An 18205-nucleotide genomic window follows, 5' to 3' on the forward strand; every position below is an offset into this window, starting at 1 on the left:
GTCACTGGCCCCAAACTGCTCCCCCATTGACTCCTCAGTCACTTGCCCTGCCTTATTTCCCAACAGTAGGTTATCTTTTGCACCTTCTCTAGTAGGTACATCCACAGAGTGAATCAGAAAATTTTCTTGTACACACTTAAATTCCTCTCCATCTAAGCCCTTAACACTATGGCAGTTCCCAGTCTATGCTTGGAACGTTAAAATCACTGAACACGTTGATTAGAATAACAAAAGATTAGTTAAAACTAAAAAAGGTTTTCAAGAACTGGTTGACAGATAAGCAGGATTTGGATTCGATTTGAAAATGGACTGAAGTCAGCTGACACCAAGTCCAGTGACATTAAAAAAAGAGCAATGACAACTTATTGCCCTTGCCATCAAGGAAATGTCTTAAAGCACAATAAAGGTATAGTCACAAGAACACCATCAAACCAAAAAAAGCATTAAGTGGTGAAGAAAACTTGGCTGAAGCAGCCTATAGTTACCAGATTTTGTTTGCCCCTCTCATTTTTTAAATAAAGATGTTAGATTGACATCCAGAATGATCGACAAATTTCACACTGACAAGTGCAGCAGACATTATTTTTCTGAGCTGGAACTGAGCCAAAATCTCAGGTGGAAGAATAATGTTAACACAACTGTCACCGAGTCAAATGTTGCTCATCATGGCTAGGGAGTAGAAAAGAACAACCCTTTTAAACTAGAAAGTAGTAAACCTAAGAGTCAATTTATTAAAATGATTATTTAAAGAATCATTGCAATTATAGTTTACAATTATGAACACAATATATTACTATATTTTCTCCAAAAACTGGTTATTATAAACAAGAGTCAGCGTATTACTCTAGATGTTCAGTTCCTAAAGTACATTTGACAGGTCCTGTCTAATATAAACTAAGCAATGTATATCAAATAATATTTGCCTAACAAATAGATTTTGGCTGATAAATTCATCCAATCGCGTATGAGTGATTGGCAAAAAAATAGGATAATTTGACATTAGAAACACTTATCCTGTCAAATTGTGTAGGTAAATGGAAAAATTGATAAAATCCAGAATACAATATCAGTTTGACACATTATCCAATTAAACTGAGGTCTGTAGTCCTCTGAAACTCATCTTTAGAACGCCCAGAGCTTTTAATGAAAGACAAGTAAATTTAATCAGACATGTATAAATAAAACTGTTGCACTGGATTTCACAACAGAACAGGGAATTTTCAACATATGGACAGCAGGTCAGATTCAAACAACGTACGCGAATTAGTGGAAATTTTATTTCAAATGCATTATATTTTAATTAATACTTCTGCAAATTTTCATAATGTAGACATGCATTGATTAGTGACAAATACAGCAAGAAATAAACAATTTTCTGCAATAAATTTGTACTTATAATTTGAACTTGTTGGGAGTTCTCGCAATAAAAGCTGTAATATATTTAGAGATGCAGAGGTTACTTTTTTTTTGCAATATATAAAGTCCTGAAAATGCACATCAAAATCAGCACCTCTACTGCAGGAATGATCCTTGCATTGGTGTGCGTGCATTGGTAGATTCAATAACTATTCTTGGTTTGGCATCTTTGCTGAATTATTACTGCAACTTGCTGATCAGCACTCAAGTTTTGAACTGACAACCATGTGTACACAATGTTAAATTAGTAAACTGTATCAAGATAAATACTTTACTTGAAACTTCCATTTAATGTCAAAAACACTTGCTACAAAACATTTTGTCCTTCAGAACTTTAAGAAAACAGCATATTGTATTTAAATTTTAGTATTATTCTTATTTTATTACATCAGATAGCATAATATCATCTACCTAAGTTTCTCTAAATTGACTGAAATATGAACAAATGTGTCTGGTAAAACCAACCATAGTTTAATTTTTTTAAAACCAATCTGTTTGGACATGTTATGGTACATCTCAAGGGCAAGTCAGACTTGTATGCTCATTTTCTGGCCTAGAGGCAGAAAACATAACCATTATCCCACAAGAACTGCTCTCAACCCCAAAATATAGAAAATATAAATAGCAGAGGATGACAGCTACTCTGCTCCCAACCAGTGCTACTAATACATATTCAGCTGAAGAAATAAACATAATTAAACCATTATTTGACTTTTATTAGATCCACCCTTTACAGTTATGTTCCACTGGACTGAAATTTGTCAGCAATTAACATGCAGGTATGCATAACAAAGAAAGGTCAAATATGAAAAGCATCATGTAAATTAATCCATTTATCACTCTAGTCCAAAAAACATAATCAGAAATACACATGGTATTTAAAAACTACTTGGCTATGTACTTGACATGCCATAGTCTATAGGACTACAAATCAAGAACTGGAAGGTGATGCTGGCTAATCCAAACCAAGACAGCAATGAGGTATGACAACTGGACAGGACTGTACCTAAAGGATATATGATAGGCTTTGTAGAAATGAGAATGTCAGGAAGTGCAATGTGGATGTGGAGAAAGAATAACTGCTGCCAAAAAATTACTAAGCTTTAAGTATAACGTCTGCAGTAATGCATTCAAAGGTTCAAAGGATAACCTAAACAGTTATAATATACGGTTTTAAAAACAAAGATAAAAGTGATCTAGAAACTATCAACTTCTTGGTTAAACCAGAGGTCACTTATTCCCAACAAGTGCTCTATCTTTCTCAAAACACATGACTAGTTATTCAAAGAAATAAGTATCACCTTAAGACTTAAAGAGGTGGGATGTTTCCACTTTGGATTGCATTATCTTGGGCCAAGAAACTAACATGGGAAAAAATACATAAGAATCAAAACGTGGATTATACTGACTTTATTGAATATCTTAAAATTCATTAGCAACACTGACCCTGAAGAGACTACTCAATTAACCCTTCCAGCTTAAAACCATCTAAGAAATGATGGTTTGACACCATAAAAGTAAAGCCAGTGTGATGACTTGTCATTGGAATTTTACTGCAAATGGAAAATTGATTCTAAAGCCATTGGAACTGTGGGGAAAAAAAACTCAACAGTACATTTGTAGATTTTGTCCTTCCAAGTTTGGCATGCAATGAGGATCATTTTGAGCTCAGAAGCAAGACTAATTTATAGGTATCTGAATAATGGAGAGCAATTAGAGATTAGATTAGATTACTTCCAGGCCCAAACAGGCCCTTCGGCCCAACAAGTCCACACCGATCCGCCGAAGCGCAACCCACCCAGACCCATTCCCCTACATTTACCCCTTCACCTAACACTACGGGCAATTTAGCATGGCCAATTCACCTAACCTGCACATTTTTGGACTGTGGGAGGAAACCGGAGCACCCGGAGAAAACCCATGCAGACACGGGGAGAATGTGCAAAATCCACACAGTCACCTGAGACGGGAATTGAACCCAGGTCTCTGGCGCTGAGAGGCAGCAGTGCTAACCACTGTGCCACCCACGGTGATTATATCTATTAGTGTTGTGTATTAAACGCTAATGAGGAACTAGAAATTTGTTTCAAACAATACTTATGCTTAAGGAAAAACAATAGTACAAAGCAGAAGAACATATAAAACAAGAGCAGAGTGGATAATTTGATCCTTTGATCTGCATCACCATTAATTAACATCATGGCTGATTTATTTGCATTGCAAATTCAACATTCCCACCTACCCTGAACAACCCCAGGTTCCATAATCTACCCAACTGTCTAAAAAACTTAGAACTCTGAAAAATATAATGATTCTACCGCTTGATGCAGAGTTGTCAGGTTACAAAGCAATAATAACTTTTTTCCCCTTAAATTGTTATGAAAAGGCAATGCCTAATTTTAAAACAGTGCCCTTTAATTATGGACTTACCCACAAGATGAAATATTCTTCCACATTAATCTTATCAAGACTATCCAGGCTCCAGTAATAACAAGTCTGGCCTATCCAATCTTTTCTCAGAAGACAACCGTCTTATTCCAGATACAAATCTGGTAGACCTTCTATAAACCACTTCCAAAGCATTTAGGTCCTTCCTTACCAAGAGAGGCCAAAACTTCTCAGTACTCAAGATGTGGTCTCACCAATATGTGTAACTGAAGCAAAATATTGAGGTCCCAGCATAGATCCTTACAGGACCACACTCAGCACAGCTTGTCAAACAAACACCCATTTTTATACACCCTTTAGCTGGCTGACAAAAAAAAACAATCTTCCAGCTATGCTAATATGTCATACACTGCATCATAGGCATTTATTTTCCAGAATAATCCTCGTCATGGACAGACAATCTTAAAGGATCAGAATACATAAAGATATTAGGAAAGGTTAATTTTCTTTCTAGGTTTTGGAGAATGACTCTCCAAGTCGTTCAATGGGGACGACTCTCCAAGTCAAATCCATTTCAAAAAAGGTTTCAAAGTACTTAAAATAAAACAGCCATCAGTCCAGTAACCTGTCCCAAACACAAATTATAAATTTAGGTTCCTATCATTTGTCAGTTTTATTTGTTTGGATCAAACTGGCTAATAATTTTCTGACACCAAATTGTGTCAGGGTAACATACCAGCCTGGATAGAAGATTGTTTCTGCCAGACTGTATGCGCTTGCAAATCTCTACTTTTGGGATGCTGGAATTGCTAAAAGATGTATCCGGGCAGTGTGATTTGAAAATCTGTCCAAATTTAGCTTCATGTAAACAACACACTAGCGGAAAGCATGTTTTACACATCCACAGGTTAATTCTTGAATAAGCAAATGTCAACAAGAGAAAGAAAGACCAAAACTCTCCCTCCTAAAATCTCTCTTTTTAGGTCAGGAAGTTTTGACAATAGGAGTCACAATAAAATAAAAATCAAAATTCCTTTGAATGCTCTGTTAACTCATTATATGTCTCTAAATGATTGAGCTTAATCATAGTTAATTTTACTTCATTGCACTATTCAGTAATACTATTATGGGATGAAAGTGCTCTTCAGTCAAAAGGAAATGAACTTCAAGAATTTTAATGTATCGAGCAGCAAAACAAATGTAAAAAATACCGTAAACAAAATTCAGGTAAGACTTAATTAAAAAGAAACAACTATAAATAGGGGAGAAAAATAATGAACTGCAGATGCTGGAAATCCGAAACAAAAAGTAGGTCTGACAAAAGGTCACTGGATTCATAACATTGATGGTTTCTCTCCACAGATGCTATTCAGCAATTTCTGTTTTTGTGATGAATTAGGGAGCATATTCATCGACACAGGCGATGGTGTGCTCCATACTCCCCACAGCACACTGAATTAACAAAACTATCTTGACACTGACATTTTCTGCATTTCAAATCTTTATCCACGTGAAAAATCTATAAATACTTGAAGACAAAACAAAAAGAAAAAAAATCAATGGTCAGTGCAATAATTAATTACTTAAGGCAACAGAAATTAAAGTTCAATTACTAACATTTCCTAAAAATGGGAAACGGATATCTTTGAATAAAACATATTTCTTCATGAAAAAAAATCCTTACATTGAAGAGAAAATACACTCAAGGGCAATAAACCATTCTTTTTATTTGACCCTAATAGTTTTTTCTCCAATCTCTTCGTGAAAATATATCATTTGGAGCACAAAACATCCAGTGATGGAAAGGATGCCTGCTTCTACAATCTCATGGAAAAACTCCACTGATGTTCAAACAACACGAGACAGTCCTGAAGTAGCAAGTTTCCAAATGGAGAGAATGAAGTTTAAAATAAATTATGTCCAAAGCAAAAAAAACAGAAGAATTCTAAAATGTCTTCCTCAAACTAACAAAATTCCAAGCTTTCTCATATAAATTAATAGGCTTTTCAATTTTGTTGTTGTTATGATTGTAAAGGAGGCTTGAACAGGAGAAAGTTTTTATACTGCTGGCACTTTTTTCCTGCCTTTTAAGCCAGTAGCAAAATTCAGTACTGAAAACAAGTGCTAGAGATCACAGTGAGTTACATCGATGGAGAGCAAGCTAGCATTGCAAATCTAAATGACTCTTCAACAGAGCTTGTTCTCTCTCTGTGGATGCTGTTTGACCGCTGTGATCTCCAGCATTTGTTGTTTTCAGTACAGATTTCAGCATCTGCAGTGAGTTGATCCAACATAATGCAGTACATTGATTGTGAAAGCCATTATATCTCATTCACTAATTAACTCAGTGTTCTAAACTTTCCAAATGTGACATGATTGAGACTTGAAAATAATCATTACCGCTCAGTGAGAAATGCAAAAGTGGGAAAGATGACCTGAGAGAAGACAGGAAAGGGAGTGTGGAGAGGCAAAATTCCAAGGTGGCCATACCTGCGTCACAGCTCACAAACTCAAATTGCACTTTGGAGAAACTCTGACTTAGATAACAACAAAAGAATTGCTTGACCTCGCTAAATGGACCAACGTTAGCATGGCAAAAGGAGCAATTTTTGATTGCCCAACTGCACAGCTGACCAAGAGGTCATTAATTGAACTGAATAGCTAACTCTGGGGAGTGTAAAGGGTAAACAAGAATCCATTTATTCCCTTAAAATTTAATGCAAAGTCATTTGAAATCTTGTACAAAGTAAAATGATAAATACTAAATACTCCATCCTCTAAAACAGTTTACGTTTTGACATCTTGCCAAGCTGTTTACCTGCCTTTTAATCTCCTTTTTACCATTAATTTATGTATTTCAAACATAACTTCAAAATATCAATCCTTGCAAATAAACAGTGCATGTTATGACAGAATTAAACAAGTACCGAAATGCAATTACAATTAAGTTCAAACAAACTCAAAAGCAAAACAAAAAGATGTTCTCTCAAATTAGATGGACATCACATATCTAAAATTACTTCCTAGGACCAATTCTCAGTACATCTGTATGTGTGCTACAAATTCACTTTCTTGCACTACCAGAAACCAATTGTATAAATCATACAAATTTGTCCATTACAGATGTTGCCAAAATGAAATTATATCACAAGCCATTTACAAGCTACGTCAGTCCTCCATTATTAACCTGTTAATGCTTAAAGTTTTCAAGACGTAAAAAACAGATAAATTCAATTTTCTATTGTCCATGATTTTATATATGAGAATCAACTATGTAAAGGATTAGGTATAATGAATCAAAATCTAAGGTAGCATGAGTTTAAATCTACTTGTGATATAGTTTCTCACCATATGATGACACTGAAAATATGGATTACTTGTACAGTACGTATGCAAATTGTTTTCCTGATGTTGAAATCATTGTTTTAAAAAAAAACACACCATGCACCATTTAATTTTCAGGTGCAAATTGCACCTTTGCCAAGGAGTGGAAGGTGGAGTAACTGCAAAAAATTAACAATTTTTTGTTTAAAAGGAATAGTGGCTTAATTGAAAAAAAAAGTACTGTTCCAACTTCTCTATTTTAAAATAAAAATAGCTTCACCATCGTCAATTTTGATTTCTGAAATTATAGAAAAAGGAGTCTGTGCCGTTTTAGTTTGGTAAGCTTCCAGATGGTGCTAACAAAATGGCAAAAACGTAGAACAATCCTAGAAAAAGATTTAGTTTTGCAGTCATCTGGGGAATTTTGGCATAATTCTGGCTTCGAAACTGTCGCTCAAGTGAAAAGGCCAAAGGTACAGTCAAAAGCGGCAATGCAAGGCTGATTGTATATCGAGTTGCTAATATACAAAATATTACATAGGGTACAAATATCAGCATGTTATACACAATGTAAGATAACGTTGGCCCAATAATGATGGCAAAGGTGACAATCCCAGCCTGTTTATCAGACTCCATGTCTCTGGTATTGTTACTGTGCAAGATGGCTTCTGTATTGAGTGCTAAAGGAATTGCATAAAGTAGTGGCGAAATGGCCAAGTAACCAACTTGCACAGAATAGGCAAACATCACAGCTAACGGTCCAAAGGTGATCAGAATGATAATATCACCAAGAGCAAAGTATTTAAATCCAATGCCTGTAGGTCCAAAAAGAGACAAGAGTTAGAATACATTTAGTATATCCACATGCATTAAATTGTAATACAATATATGGATTATTAATCTAATTCCATTCACTGAATTAGATGGGACTTGATAAGAAAAAAAACCTGAGTGAGTCAGGATACTGTTTTAAAAATAAATGCAAAAGCCTTGTCTGTTGGCTAAGCATCATAGGAAATTAAAATAAAATGCCTAAAAAGTATTTGCAAAAGAATTGATTTGCATTAACATAGCTGAAACTGGAACAACAGACCTGCAGAAAACCCATTATGCAAAGAGAAACTAAGGAATGCCCTTTTTTCAAGGTATGACAATAGAGGGATCAAAATTATTTTATTAATATGGATGACCTCCAACATGGGCCAATAGTCAACCAAGACTTATAAAGACTGTCTCTTTTTATTTTTCTTGTTTTTTTTTTCAAATTGTGGACTGTTTAATACCAATGATTTGCAAGTAGGTTAGAGTTTTAATTAATTGTGTTCAATGCTGGCAGTTTGTTAAGTATAGAAATCTGTTCTGTGCTGTCATCCTGGGTTTGAAAATCAGGTAAATTGGGGAATCTTTGTAAACATATTTTAAAATCTTCAACTTTTGCGATGACTCTCAGAATAGCAGGGCAGCACACTTGTCCAGTGAATTGTGACACTGACCAAAATCCCACCTGTGAAGAACTATAATTATTTCAGTTTGTTACAGAAGACAGTAACATCAACTCAGCCTGTAGGATGTAATCATAACACAGCAGCTCTCTTGAAACAGTTTTATCAAACTCAGATCCCATGGCTGTTACAAGTTGGAATATAGAGACATAGAATTTTAAAATAAAGTGCACTTGAAATGCTATAGCAATTCTGCTGGAAATGACAGATTACAGTTTGAAAGAGAGTGTGTCTCAACCAGCTTGGCCACAACGCCACTGGAACTTCATGACCAACAGCAGAAAGTATAATTGGTTTTTCTTATGGACTTTAACATTTTTCCCAATTCTAATTTTCCTTATGCTGCAAGTTGCTCTCTCTGCTTGGCATGCTATTGTGTGCATATGCTGTGGGATTTGAGATTGTTTTGATCTAATAGCATACGATCTTTTATGAAATGAAGTTTTAAAATATTAAAGCAAACTTATTAGTTGCTCGCTGAAGAGATCCAGCTGGATTGCTTCTTCATATCTTTACATGGCCAACTTTTATTGATTTGGGAAATCACATCATTTTAGAAATTCAAACTCCACTATATTCTGGAGGAAACAGGAAAACATTTATCCCTCCAGACTTGCTGGTAACACTTCGGCACACAATCATTAGATAGCATTTAACCAAAATAAAATCTCAAACTGCCTGCCTGTTATTCGATTACATGCAAACCAAATGTCTTAATTGACACTAAGTACCCCTGCAAAATAAAGATTGGGTCAGATAATGTCTTTACCAGAAGTCCTAAAACATTGTAAACACATTGAGTGTATTCAATTTTAGCAGCTTAGATTATACAGATCTACTATATAAATTGCTCAACAGCTTTTATTTATTCATTCATGGAATGGAGCCATTGCTGGCAATGTCAACATTTATTGCCCATCCTTAATTGTGCTAATAGTTTGCATCCTTTAACTGTTGGAATCCATAAGGTATAAGTATCACTTGGTGTAAGATCCATTAACACCAAAGGAACAGCGATATAGTTGCAAGTCATGATGGTATGTGATTTGGAAGGAAACTTTCCCCTGTTGCTTTCTCTTAGGTCAAAAAGTCACATGTTTGAGTGTTGCTGCTAATAGAGTTTTGCTAAGTAACTGCAATGCATCTTTTAAATGGTAAGCATTGCAGTTACTAGACTGGTATGGGGGATAAACATACTGGACTGATTGCTGACCAGTTGGGTTATTTTGTATTGGATGGTGAGGGTTGTTGCGGCTTCACTCAAAAATACAAAGGAGTATTTCCTAATTCGTAGCTTGTTGATGATAGACATCAGGAGAAAAAAATACTTACCACAGAATTCCAAACCCTTGACCTGCTGACTAGTTAATGGTTATCGCCAAGATGCTAATGGTATGGCAATTAATAGTAGTGTACCATTGAATGCGAAGAGAAACCTCTTATTTCTTGTCCAAAACGATCATTGCTTTGTGACATGAAAACAATGCTTCTGATTGGTCAGCCCAAGCCTGAATATAGTCCAGATCTCACTGTTTGCAAACACATCTTTAGTATCTGAAGAGTTGCAAATGGTGCTGAATGTTGTGCAATCAGCAGCAAACTTCTGACCTTGTGCTGGAGAAAGGTCACTGCTGCAGCAAGTGAAATGATTGGACTTAGGATATTGTCCTGAGAAACTCTTACATCTTACTGTTGTGGGGTTGAGGTAATAGACCTTTAACCATGCAGCCACCTTTCTTTATTATAGTCTTGACTCCATCCAGTGGAGAATTCTCCCCTCCTCCCCCCGTTCCTACTGATTTTGCTGGAAACAGTTGCTTGGTCCAACTCATCCAGATATCCCAACCCAATCTAGTCCCATCTGCCAGCACCGGCCCATATCCCTCCAAACCCTTCCTATTCGTATACCCATCCAAATGCCTTTTAAATGTTGCAATTGTACCAACCTCCACCAATTCCTCTGGCAGTTCATTCCATACACTCTCAACCCTCTGTGAGAAAACGTTGCCCCTTAGGTCTCTTTTATATCTTTCTCCTCACACCCTAAACCTATGCCCTCTCGTTCTGAATTCCCCCACCCCAGGGAAAAGACTTTTGTTTATTTATCCTATCCATGCCCCTCATAATTTTATAAACTTCTATAACATCACTTCTCAGCCTCCGACGCTCCAGGGAAAACAGCCCCAATCTGTTCAGCCTCTCCCTATAGCTCAAATCCTCCAACCCTGGCAACCCTTGTAAATCTTTTCTGAACCCTTTCAAGTTTCACAATATCTTTCCGATAGGAAGACCAGAATTGCACGCAATATTCCAACAATGGCCTAACCAATGTCCTGTACAGCCGCAACATGACCTCCCAACTCCTGTACTCAATACTCTGACCAATAAAGGAAAGCATACCAAATGCCTTCTTCACTATCCTATTTATCTGCGACTCCACTTTCAAGGAGCTATGAACCTACAGTCCAAGGTCTCTTTGTTCAGCAACACTCTACGACTTTACCATTCAGTGTATAAGTCCTGCTAAGATTTGCTTTCCCAAAATGCATCACCTCGCATTTATCTGAATTAAACTCCATCTGCCACTTCTCAGCCCATCGGCGCGAGAGTGTGCGCGAGAAAAGAGATTGTGAAGAAGCACAAATGGCCTTTAGTAAAGTGATATTCGCTTCTTCTCAGATGTGGGAGTTTAAAGAGAGTTTAAGGGTTACTGCAGATTCTATCTACAATAAATGCTGTTGGTTGCAAATCCTATCAGATCGAATGGATCAGTTGGAGAGACAGTAAGAAGCAATGAGGAATTTGCAAAAGCAATAGTATGTGATGGATGACAGTTGTAGGAAGGGGGGAAAAGTCTCAGATACAGTCACATAGATGGGTTAACTCCAGGAAAGGTAAGAGAAGTAGGCAGCTAGTGCAAGAGTCTTCTGTGGCTACCCCCACTTCAAACAAGTGTGCTGTTTTGGAAAACTTAGGGGGTGATCGATTCACAGGGGAACGTAGCACAAACAGCCAAGTTTCTGGTCTTGAGACTGGCTCGAATGCAACAAGGGGTACGTCGGGTTCCAAGAGATCAATTGTGTTAGGGGACTCTCTAGTCCAATGTATCAACAGACGTTTCTGTGGCCAGTAGCGAAAAATCAGAATGGTGTGTTGTTTCCCTGGTGCCAGGATCAAGGATGTCTCAGAGAAGGTGCGGAATGGTCTCAAGGGGGAGAGGGGCCAGAAAGTGATTGTCCACATTGGAACCAATGACATAGGAAGGGAAAAGGTTAGATTCTGAAGGGAGATTACAGAGAGTTAGACAAGAATTTAAAAAGGTCCTCAAGAGTAGTAATATTTGAATTACTCCCAGTGCTACGTGCTAGTGAGGGTAGCAATAGGAGAATACAACAGATGAATACAGGATGGAGGATCTGGTGTATGGAAGAAGGAATCACATTTTTGGATCATTGGAATCTCTTTTGGGGTAGAAGTGACCTGTACAAGGACGAATTGTACCTAAATTGGAAGGGGGCTAATATACTGGTAGGGAGATTTGCTAGAGCTGCTCAGGAGGATTTAAACTAGTAACATGGTGGTGGTATCCAGAGATCTGGTGAGGGAAGAGATCAATCTGACACTGGTACAGTTGAGAACAGAAGCAAGTCAAACAGTCAGGGCAGGCCGGGACAAGGCAGGACTAATAAATTAAACTGCATTTGTTTCAATGCAAGGGGCCTAACAGGGAAGGCAGATGAACTCCGGGCATGGTTAGCAACATGGGGCTTACCAGAAACATGGCTCAGGGATGGGCAGGACTTGTAGCTTAATGTTCCAGGATAGAAATGCTACAGGAAGGATAGAAAGGGAGGCAAGAGAGATGGGGGAGTGGCGTTTTTGATAAGGGATAGCATTACAGCTGTACTGAGGGAGCATATTCTTGGAAATACATCCAGGGAAGTCATTTGGGTGGAACTGAGAAATAAGAAAGATGATCACCTTATTGGGATTGTATTATAGACCCCCTAATAGTCATGGGGAAATTGAGAAACAAACTTATCAGGAGATCTCAGCTTTCCGTAAGAATAATAGTAGAATGGTTACGGTCAGGGATTTTAACTTTCCAAACATAGACAGGACTGCCATAGTGTTAAGGGTTTAGTTTGTTAAGTGTGTACAAGAACATTTTCTGATTCAGTATGTGGAAAAGTGTGAGAACATAGGAGGTACAGAACTCAAACAGACATATGCTGGTACAGAGTGAATTTCAGGAACAATGGAAATGGAGAAAGACAAAAACAACTGAGGTAAAATATAGCCTTGGTAGGAAGAACAAAACAGAAAACAATGGAATGGAAAATCAAGCAGTTTCGTCTCTTTGTAGTTGAATGTTTAACGTCAAAATTCAGGGTGAATTTTCAGTACAACTTTAGCATTATTACAACACAAACTATTTGTGCACTAACACTTGTGTAAATATACTCAGTTACAGCACAACATTCTGACTATTTCATGTAAAGGCTGCACATTTATGGGCTTTGGAATGGTGGTAAAACACTGCAAATCTGTTGCAAATGCACATTGCAAGTGGTGGGACAGAATACACCTTCACGACCTTCAACTGAAAGTTAGTTTCAAAATTAAGCATTTAAATATTCGAATCTGGGATAAGGATGGACTGATTTAGTATGTGGGAAGAGCTAAAATACATTCTTGATATTTGCTGTTTATACTTGCCAATTTAAAAAAAAGGAATCTTAAGAATACCCTTAGCGGGCATTCATTCAGCCTGCCTGGCATATCTCAAATTAAGCTTTCCAAATAGTCCCACTTCTCACAGCTGTATAAATTTTCTCCTTGTCAGTATCTGTCAAATTGTCTTTTGAATAACATATCCTGAGGTCACCTCTGATTCTTTTACAATGATCTTAAAACCTGTGTCCTATGGTTACTCATTCTTTTACCAGAAGATCGGTTTCTCCATTATTTTTTCTCAAAACCATTTATGATTCAAATAACTTTATTAAATATCTTCTCAACCCCTCTATTCCAAGAGTCCAGCTTCTCTACTACCTCCATAATACCCAAATCCCTCCAACTAGCTAATAACTTCTGTAACAATGATTAGGCCTTGGCAAAGTGTGGTGGTCAAAACGGAACACAAACACTCCATAATTAGCCATAGACCAGAATGGGGCCTGGGCATTCTCTGCTCTTTTGAAATGCCATTTCTCCCTCTATCCAGTTTTGATGCTGCCCACCATTATAGCCATTCTCTGGTCACATCTGTTCTTTTCTCACACTTCACCTCTTATCACCAGGATAATACTTCCTCTGAGGTCTAACTATTATGTTACAAAGGTTTACTGCTATTCTTTGCTTTACCTCACCCCCCCCGCCGCCACATTATTAACGTCAAGAATCCGTGTGCTCTTTTAATAGCCTTCTCAGCTTCACAAGCCAACTTCAAAGATTTATCCCTCTTTTCCTGCATACTATTTAGGTGACATTACATCTCCTCATTCTTCCTACCAAGATCATAGGTCCATTAATCAAATTTTAATCTGCCAGAGATTTGCGCACATTTTAACAATATTCATTCTCCAGAAGACTGTTGCTATCTTTATTGTTTATGAGATTACAAAGTCTTATTTGGTTGGAAAAACTGATAGGGCAATGAGTTTTGATATTATTAATGTTCAAAACAAGGGGGAGTTCTAATACCTTCTACATTCTGCCATTTAGAGTCATTATTCTGGTCTATATTCAAAGATAAAAGGAAACCTGATATTTTCACTACTTTCCAGTTCTTGAAAACTTGTTGGTCTAGTGGCCTACAACATTGTCGTAAGCCACTCTTCAATTCTATGAGCAGACTATCCTAAACCCATCTACATCATGCCTTTCTAGAGTGTGAAAGTTTGTTTCATCAATACTGCCACCTCTTTTTTTTTTCTTACCCTGCTTTCCAGAGTACTACTCAGCCAGAAATTTGAAGTTTTCAAGCCTCTCCTCCTTTGAACCAGGTATGTTACTCCCAGTGTATGATGGGACATGAGACAACTTCTCTTAGAATTTAATATAGATAAAATATTTTATTACGTGGAATTCAGCTTTTAGTCACAATCATTAATTACAGAAAAAATATGGCAATTCTCAGTTAAACTAAGTGATAGAAATTTGTTATCTTTAAAAGGTAGAAATATTTGAGTCATTCTGCATCTCATTTCCTTCTGCAGCAGTAGGTAACAAAAAAAAAGCCATACTAGGGAAGTTGCAAATGGAAACAAAAAGGAGGATGCAACACATTATTACTGTTTCTTTGGAAATAAAAATAATTCAGCTCTGATGAAAATCATTTCTTTCTCATTGATGCTGATTTGCCCACAGTTTCAGATTTCCATTATTCATGTTTTAAAAAAATCAAGTTAATAAATTTGGTTTTGAGTTTGCTTCTTAGAACTCTCGGCATGAACAGAAATCAGTCATAACACACTCAAATGTATTTTTCTTTAACAGCAAGCAGCATAAGTGAGTTAATACAAATCGATGGATAGGGCAAACAGCCAAAGTCTTTTTTCCTAGGGTGGAGGGGATCCAAAATTAGAGGGATAGGTTTAAAGTGAGAGGGGAAATATTTTTAAGTACCTGAGAGGTAACTTTTTCACACAAAGGGTAGTGCATGAATGGAACGAGCTGCCTGAGGAAGTAGTAGAGTGAGGTACAATTACAACATTTAAAAGGCATCTGGGTGTGTATATGAATATGAAGGGTTTAGAGGGTGTGGTGTAAAATTCCAAGCAGTGGAATGTGGTGAAACGGTTAAAAATTATGTCCCAATACATGTGTGAATCTAACCGGAATGGAGGTGTTGCTTAGTCCCGTGTGAATCTTATTACACACCTCCCCGTGTGAATCTTCTTATCTGTATGTAACCAGAATGGAATGTGTTTTTTAGCCTTGCTCTGCTGTTCACATGAATGTTTATATCTGGAAAAGAGTATATCAGCTGGAAAAGTCTCCAGTTCGGTGAGTCTGCTCCGGGGTTACGTTTAACCGCCGAGCGTGGGTTGTTGGCAACCGCTCTACGAGAACTGACGGCTCCCAGTTCCGGTAACATGTAGAGTGAGTATAAGCCAGACCCGTTGTGGCGACGCTGCGGGGAATAAAATGCCCATATTCTAGCAGACTCGCCTCTTGGTCGTTTGTTCTGTGTCAGACTACTCTCCTACGAACCTGACCTTGAGAATTTTTTAAAACAGAGGGATATGAGTTAAGAGCTGGCAAATTGGACTAGGTCAGTTCGGGATATCTGGTCAATGCAGACAAGTTGGATGAAAGCATCTGTTTTTGTGCAGTATGACTATTACAAAACAGACTCCAGATTTGACTGGTGCTGGAACAGCACAGCAGGTCAGGTAGCATCTGAGGAGCAGGAAAATCGACGTTTCGGGCAAAAGCCATTCATCAAGAATGAAGGCAGGGAGCCTCCGGGGTGGAGAGTTAAATGTGAGGGTGGTGGGGCTGGGGAGAAGGCAGCCAAGAGTACAACAGGTGGATGGGGGTGGGGATGAAGGTGATAGGTCAGAGAGGAGGGTGGAGCGGAAGGAAGATGGCAGGTAGGACAGGTCATGAGGATGGTGCTGAGCTGGAACGTTAGAACTGGGGGGGGGGGGGGAAGAAAAGACAACTTGGGAATCCACATTGATGCCATGGGGTTGAAATGTTCTGAGGCAGAATATAAGGCGTTCTTCCTCCAGGCGTCGGGTTGTGAGAGAGTGGCGGTGGAGGAGGCGCAAGATCTGCATGTTCTCAGCAGAGTGGGAGGGAGTTGAAATGTTGGGCCATGGGGCGGTGGGGTTGATTGGTGCGGGTGTCCCAGAGATGTTCCCTAAAGCTCTCAGCGAGAAGGCGTCCAGTCTCCCCAATGTAAAGGAGACCGCATTGGGAGCAATGGATACAATAAATGACATTGGTGGATGTGCAGGTGAACTTTGATGGATGTGGAAGGCTCCTTTGGGGCCTTGGATGGAGGTGAGAGGGAAGGTGTGGGTGCAGGTTTTGCAATTTCTGAGGTGGGAGGGAAAGGTGCCAGGAGGGGAGGGTGGGCTGTTGGGAGGCGTGGATCGGACCAGGTTGTCAGGGAGGGAACGGTCTTTGCAGGAAGGGGTGGGGAGGGAAATATATTCCTGGTGGTGGGGTCCATTTGGAGGTGGCGGAAATGTCAGTGGATGATGCCGTTTATGCAGAGGTTGGTAGAATGGAAGGCGAGGACCAACGCGGTTCTGTCCTTGTTGCGGTTGGAGGGGTGAGGTTTGAGGGCGGAGGTGCAGGACGTGGATGAGATGCTTTGAAGTGCATCTTCAACCACGTGGCAAGGGAAATTACGATTTTAAAGAAGGAGGCCTTCTGATGTGTGCTATGGTGGAATTGGTCCTCCTGGGAGCAGATACGGCAGAGGTGGAGGAATTGGGAATACAGGATAGCATTTTTGCAGGATGTATGGTGGGAAGAGGTGTAATCCAGGTAGCTGTGGGAGTTGGTGGGTTTGTAAATAAACGTCAGTATTGAGTCAGTTGTCACTGATGGAGATGGAGAGGTCCACGAAGGAGAGGGAGGTGTCAGAGATAATCCAAGTGAATTTAAGGTCGGGGTAGAATGTGTTGGTGAAGTTGATGAACTGCTCAACCTCCTCGTGGGTGCACAAGGTGGCGCCAATGCAGTTATCAATGTAGTGGAGGGAAATAATGCCAAAACAACTACAATATTAAAATAAAGAACTGCGGATACTGGAAATCTGAAACAAAAACAGAAATAGCCAGAGAAACTCAACAAGTGTGGTAGCATTTGGGGTGAGAAAACAGAGTTAACTCTTCGATTCTAGTGACTCTCCTTCACAACTATGAATCACTCCAGCTAAAGGTCTCAAAACTGAAATAAGGGGCATCCTGCTTAGTTCCTCCTTACTTACCTCCAGTGTAAAGAAAGGAGCTGGAAAGGCCCCCGAAGAAGATCAGAGCTAAGTGTTCAAGTTTGAGTTTGCACAAAAAATAGAGTGAACAGGCGCAGAGGCAGCCCAGAGTGTACAGGCAGGCTCCGAACCGCACCACATCCTGTGGCTCTAGGATCCGGTCCACTAAGGTCCGGTCGTCGCTCTTCTTATGATCGATGCCCCGGCTGAAGTCGTAATAAGTGTTCACCAGGTTACCGGCCGCGTGTACGGCCAGCACGGCCAAGGCAGCCAGGAGGGAAATGGTCAGGTCGAGCTGGCCCAGGGTCTTGTAAGCCAGGGCCGTACCCAGGGCAACTGGAGTAAGCGACGCGCTGAAGCTCCAGGGCCGCAGGGCAAGCACGTACGCGGCGCACTTCTGCTTCAGGCTCCTGCCGAAACCCTGTCCCGTTTCCTTGTCCGCAGCGGGGATCTGCATCCTCGATTCGGCGTCCGATTCCACCTGCTTAACTTCCCCATTCTCTTTCATTCTCGGCCCGTCGCCCCCTTTATCCAATAACCACCAGGATGACAACCGCCATCTGCCTGAGCACCCACATCGCACGAAAGTCACGACCTCGAGCCACAGCGCTACACATGCGCA

The 18205-nt window shown here is 39.2% G+C and overlaps 1 protein-coding gene across 1 annotated transcript; it reads right to left on the reverse strand.

Annotated features, from left to right (window-relative positions):
* Nucleotides 1-708: 708 nt before the first annotated feature.
* On the reverse strand, nucleotides 709-18202 carry ubiad1 (UbiA prenyltransferase domain containing 1). The gene is made up of 2 exons (XM_043675591.2): nucleotides 17584-18202; nucleotides 709-7943 (listed from the first exon to the last, which is right to left on the reverse strand). Exons 1-2 carry the CDS (start codon nucleotides 18089-18091, stop codon nucleotides 7459-7461), a joined length of 993 nt encoding a protein of 330 aa, XP_043531526.1. The 5' UTR covers nucleotides 18092-18202; the 3' UTR covers nucleotides 709-7458.
* Nucleotides 18203-18205: the final 3 nt, after the last annotated feature.

The sequence above is a fragment of the Chiloscyllium plagiosum genome, unplaced genomic scaffold (assembly GCF_037043375.1).
Source record: "Chiloscyllium plagiosum isolate Xiang-an unplaced genomic scaffold, Cpla_swu_hap1 HiC_scaffold_37, whole genome shotgun sequence".
Classification (NCBI taxonomy): Eukaryota; Metazoa; Chordata; class Chondrichthyes; order Orectolobiformes; family Hemiscylliidae; genus Chiloscyllium; species Chiloscyllium plagiosum.

Coding starts and splice junctions, on each gene's coding strand:
- ubiad1 (XM_043675591.2), bottom strand. CDS start 18,091: ATGAAAGAGAATGGGGAAGTTAAGCAGGTGGAATCGGACGCCGAATCG. Junction 7,944..17,583: donor CTCCTTTCTTTACACTGGAG/GTAAGTAAGGAG, acceptor TTGGACCTACAG/GCATTGGATTTAAATACTTT.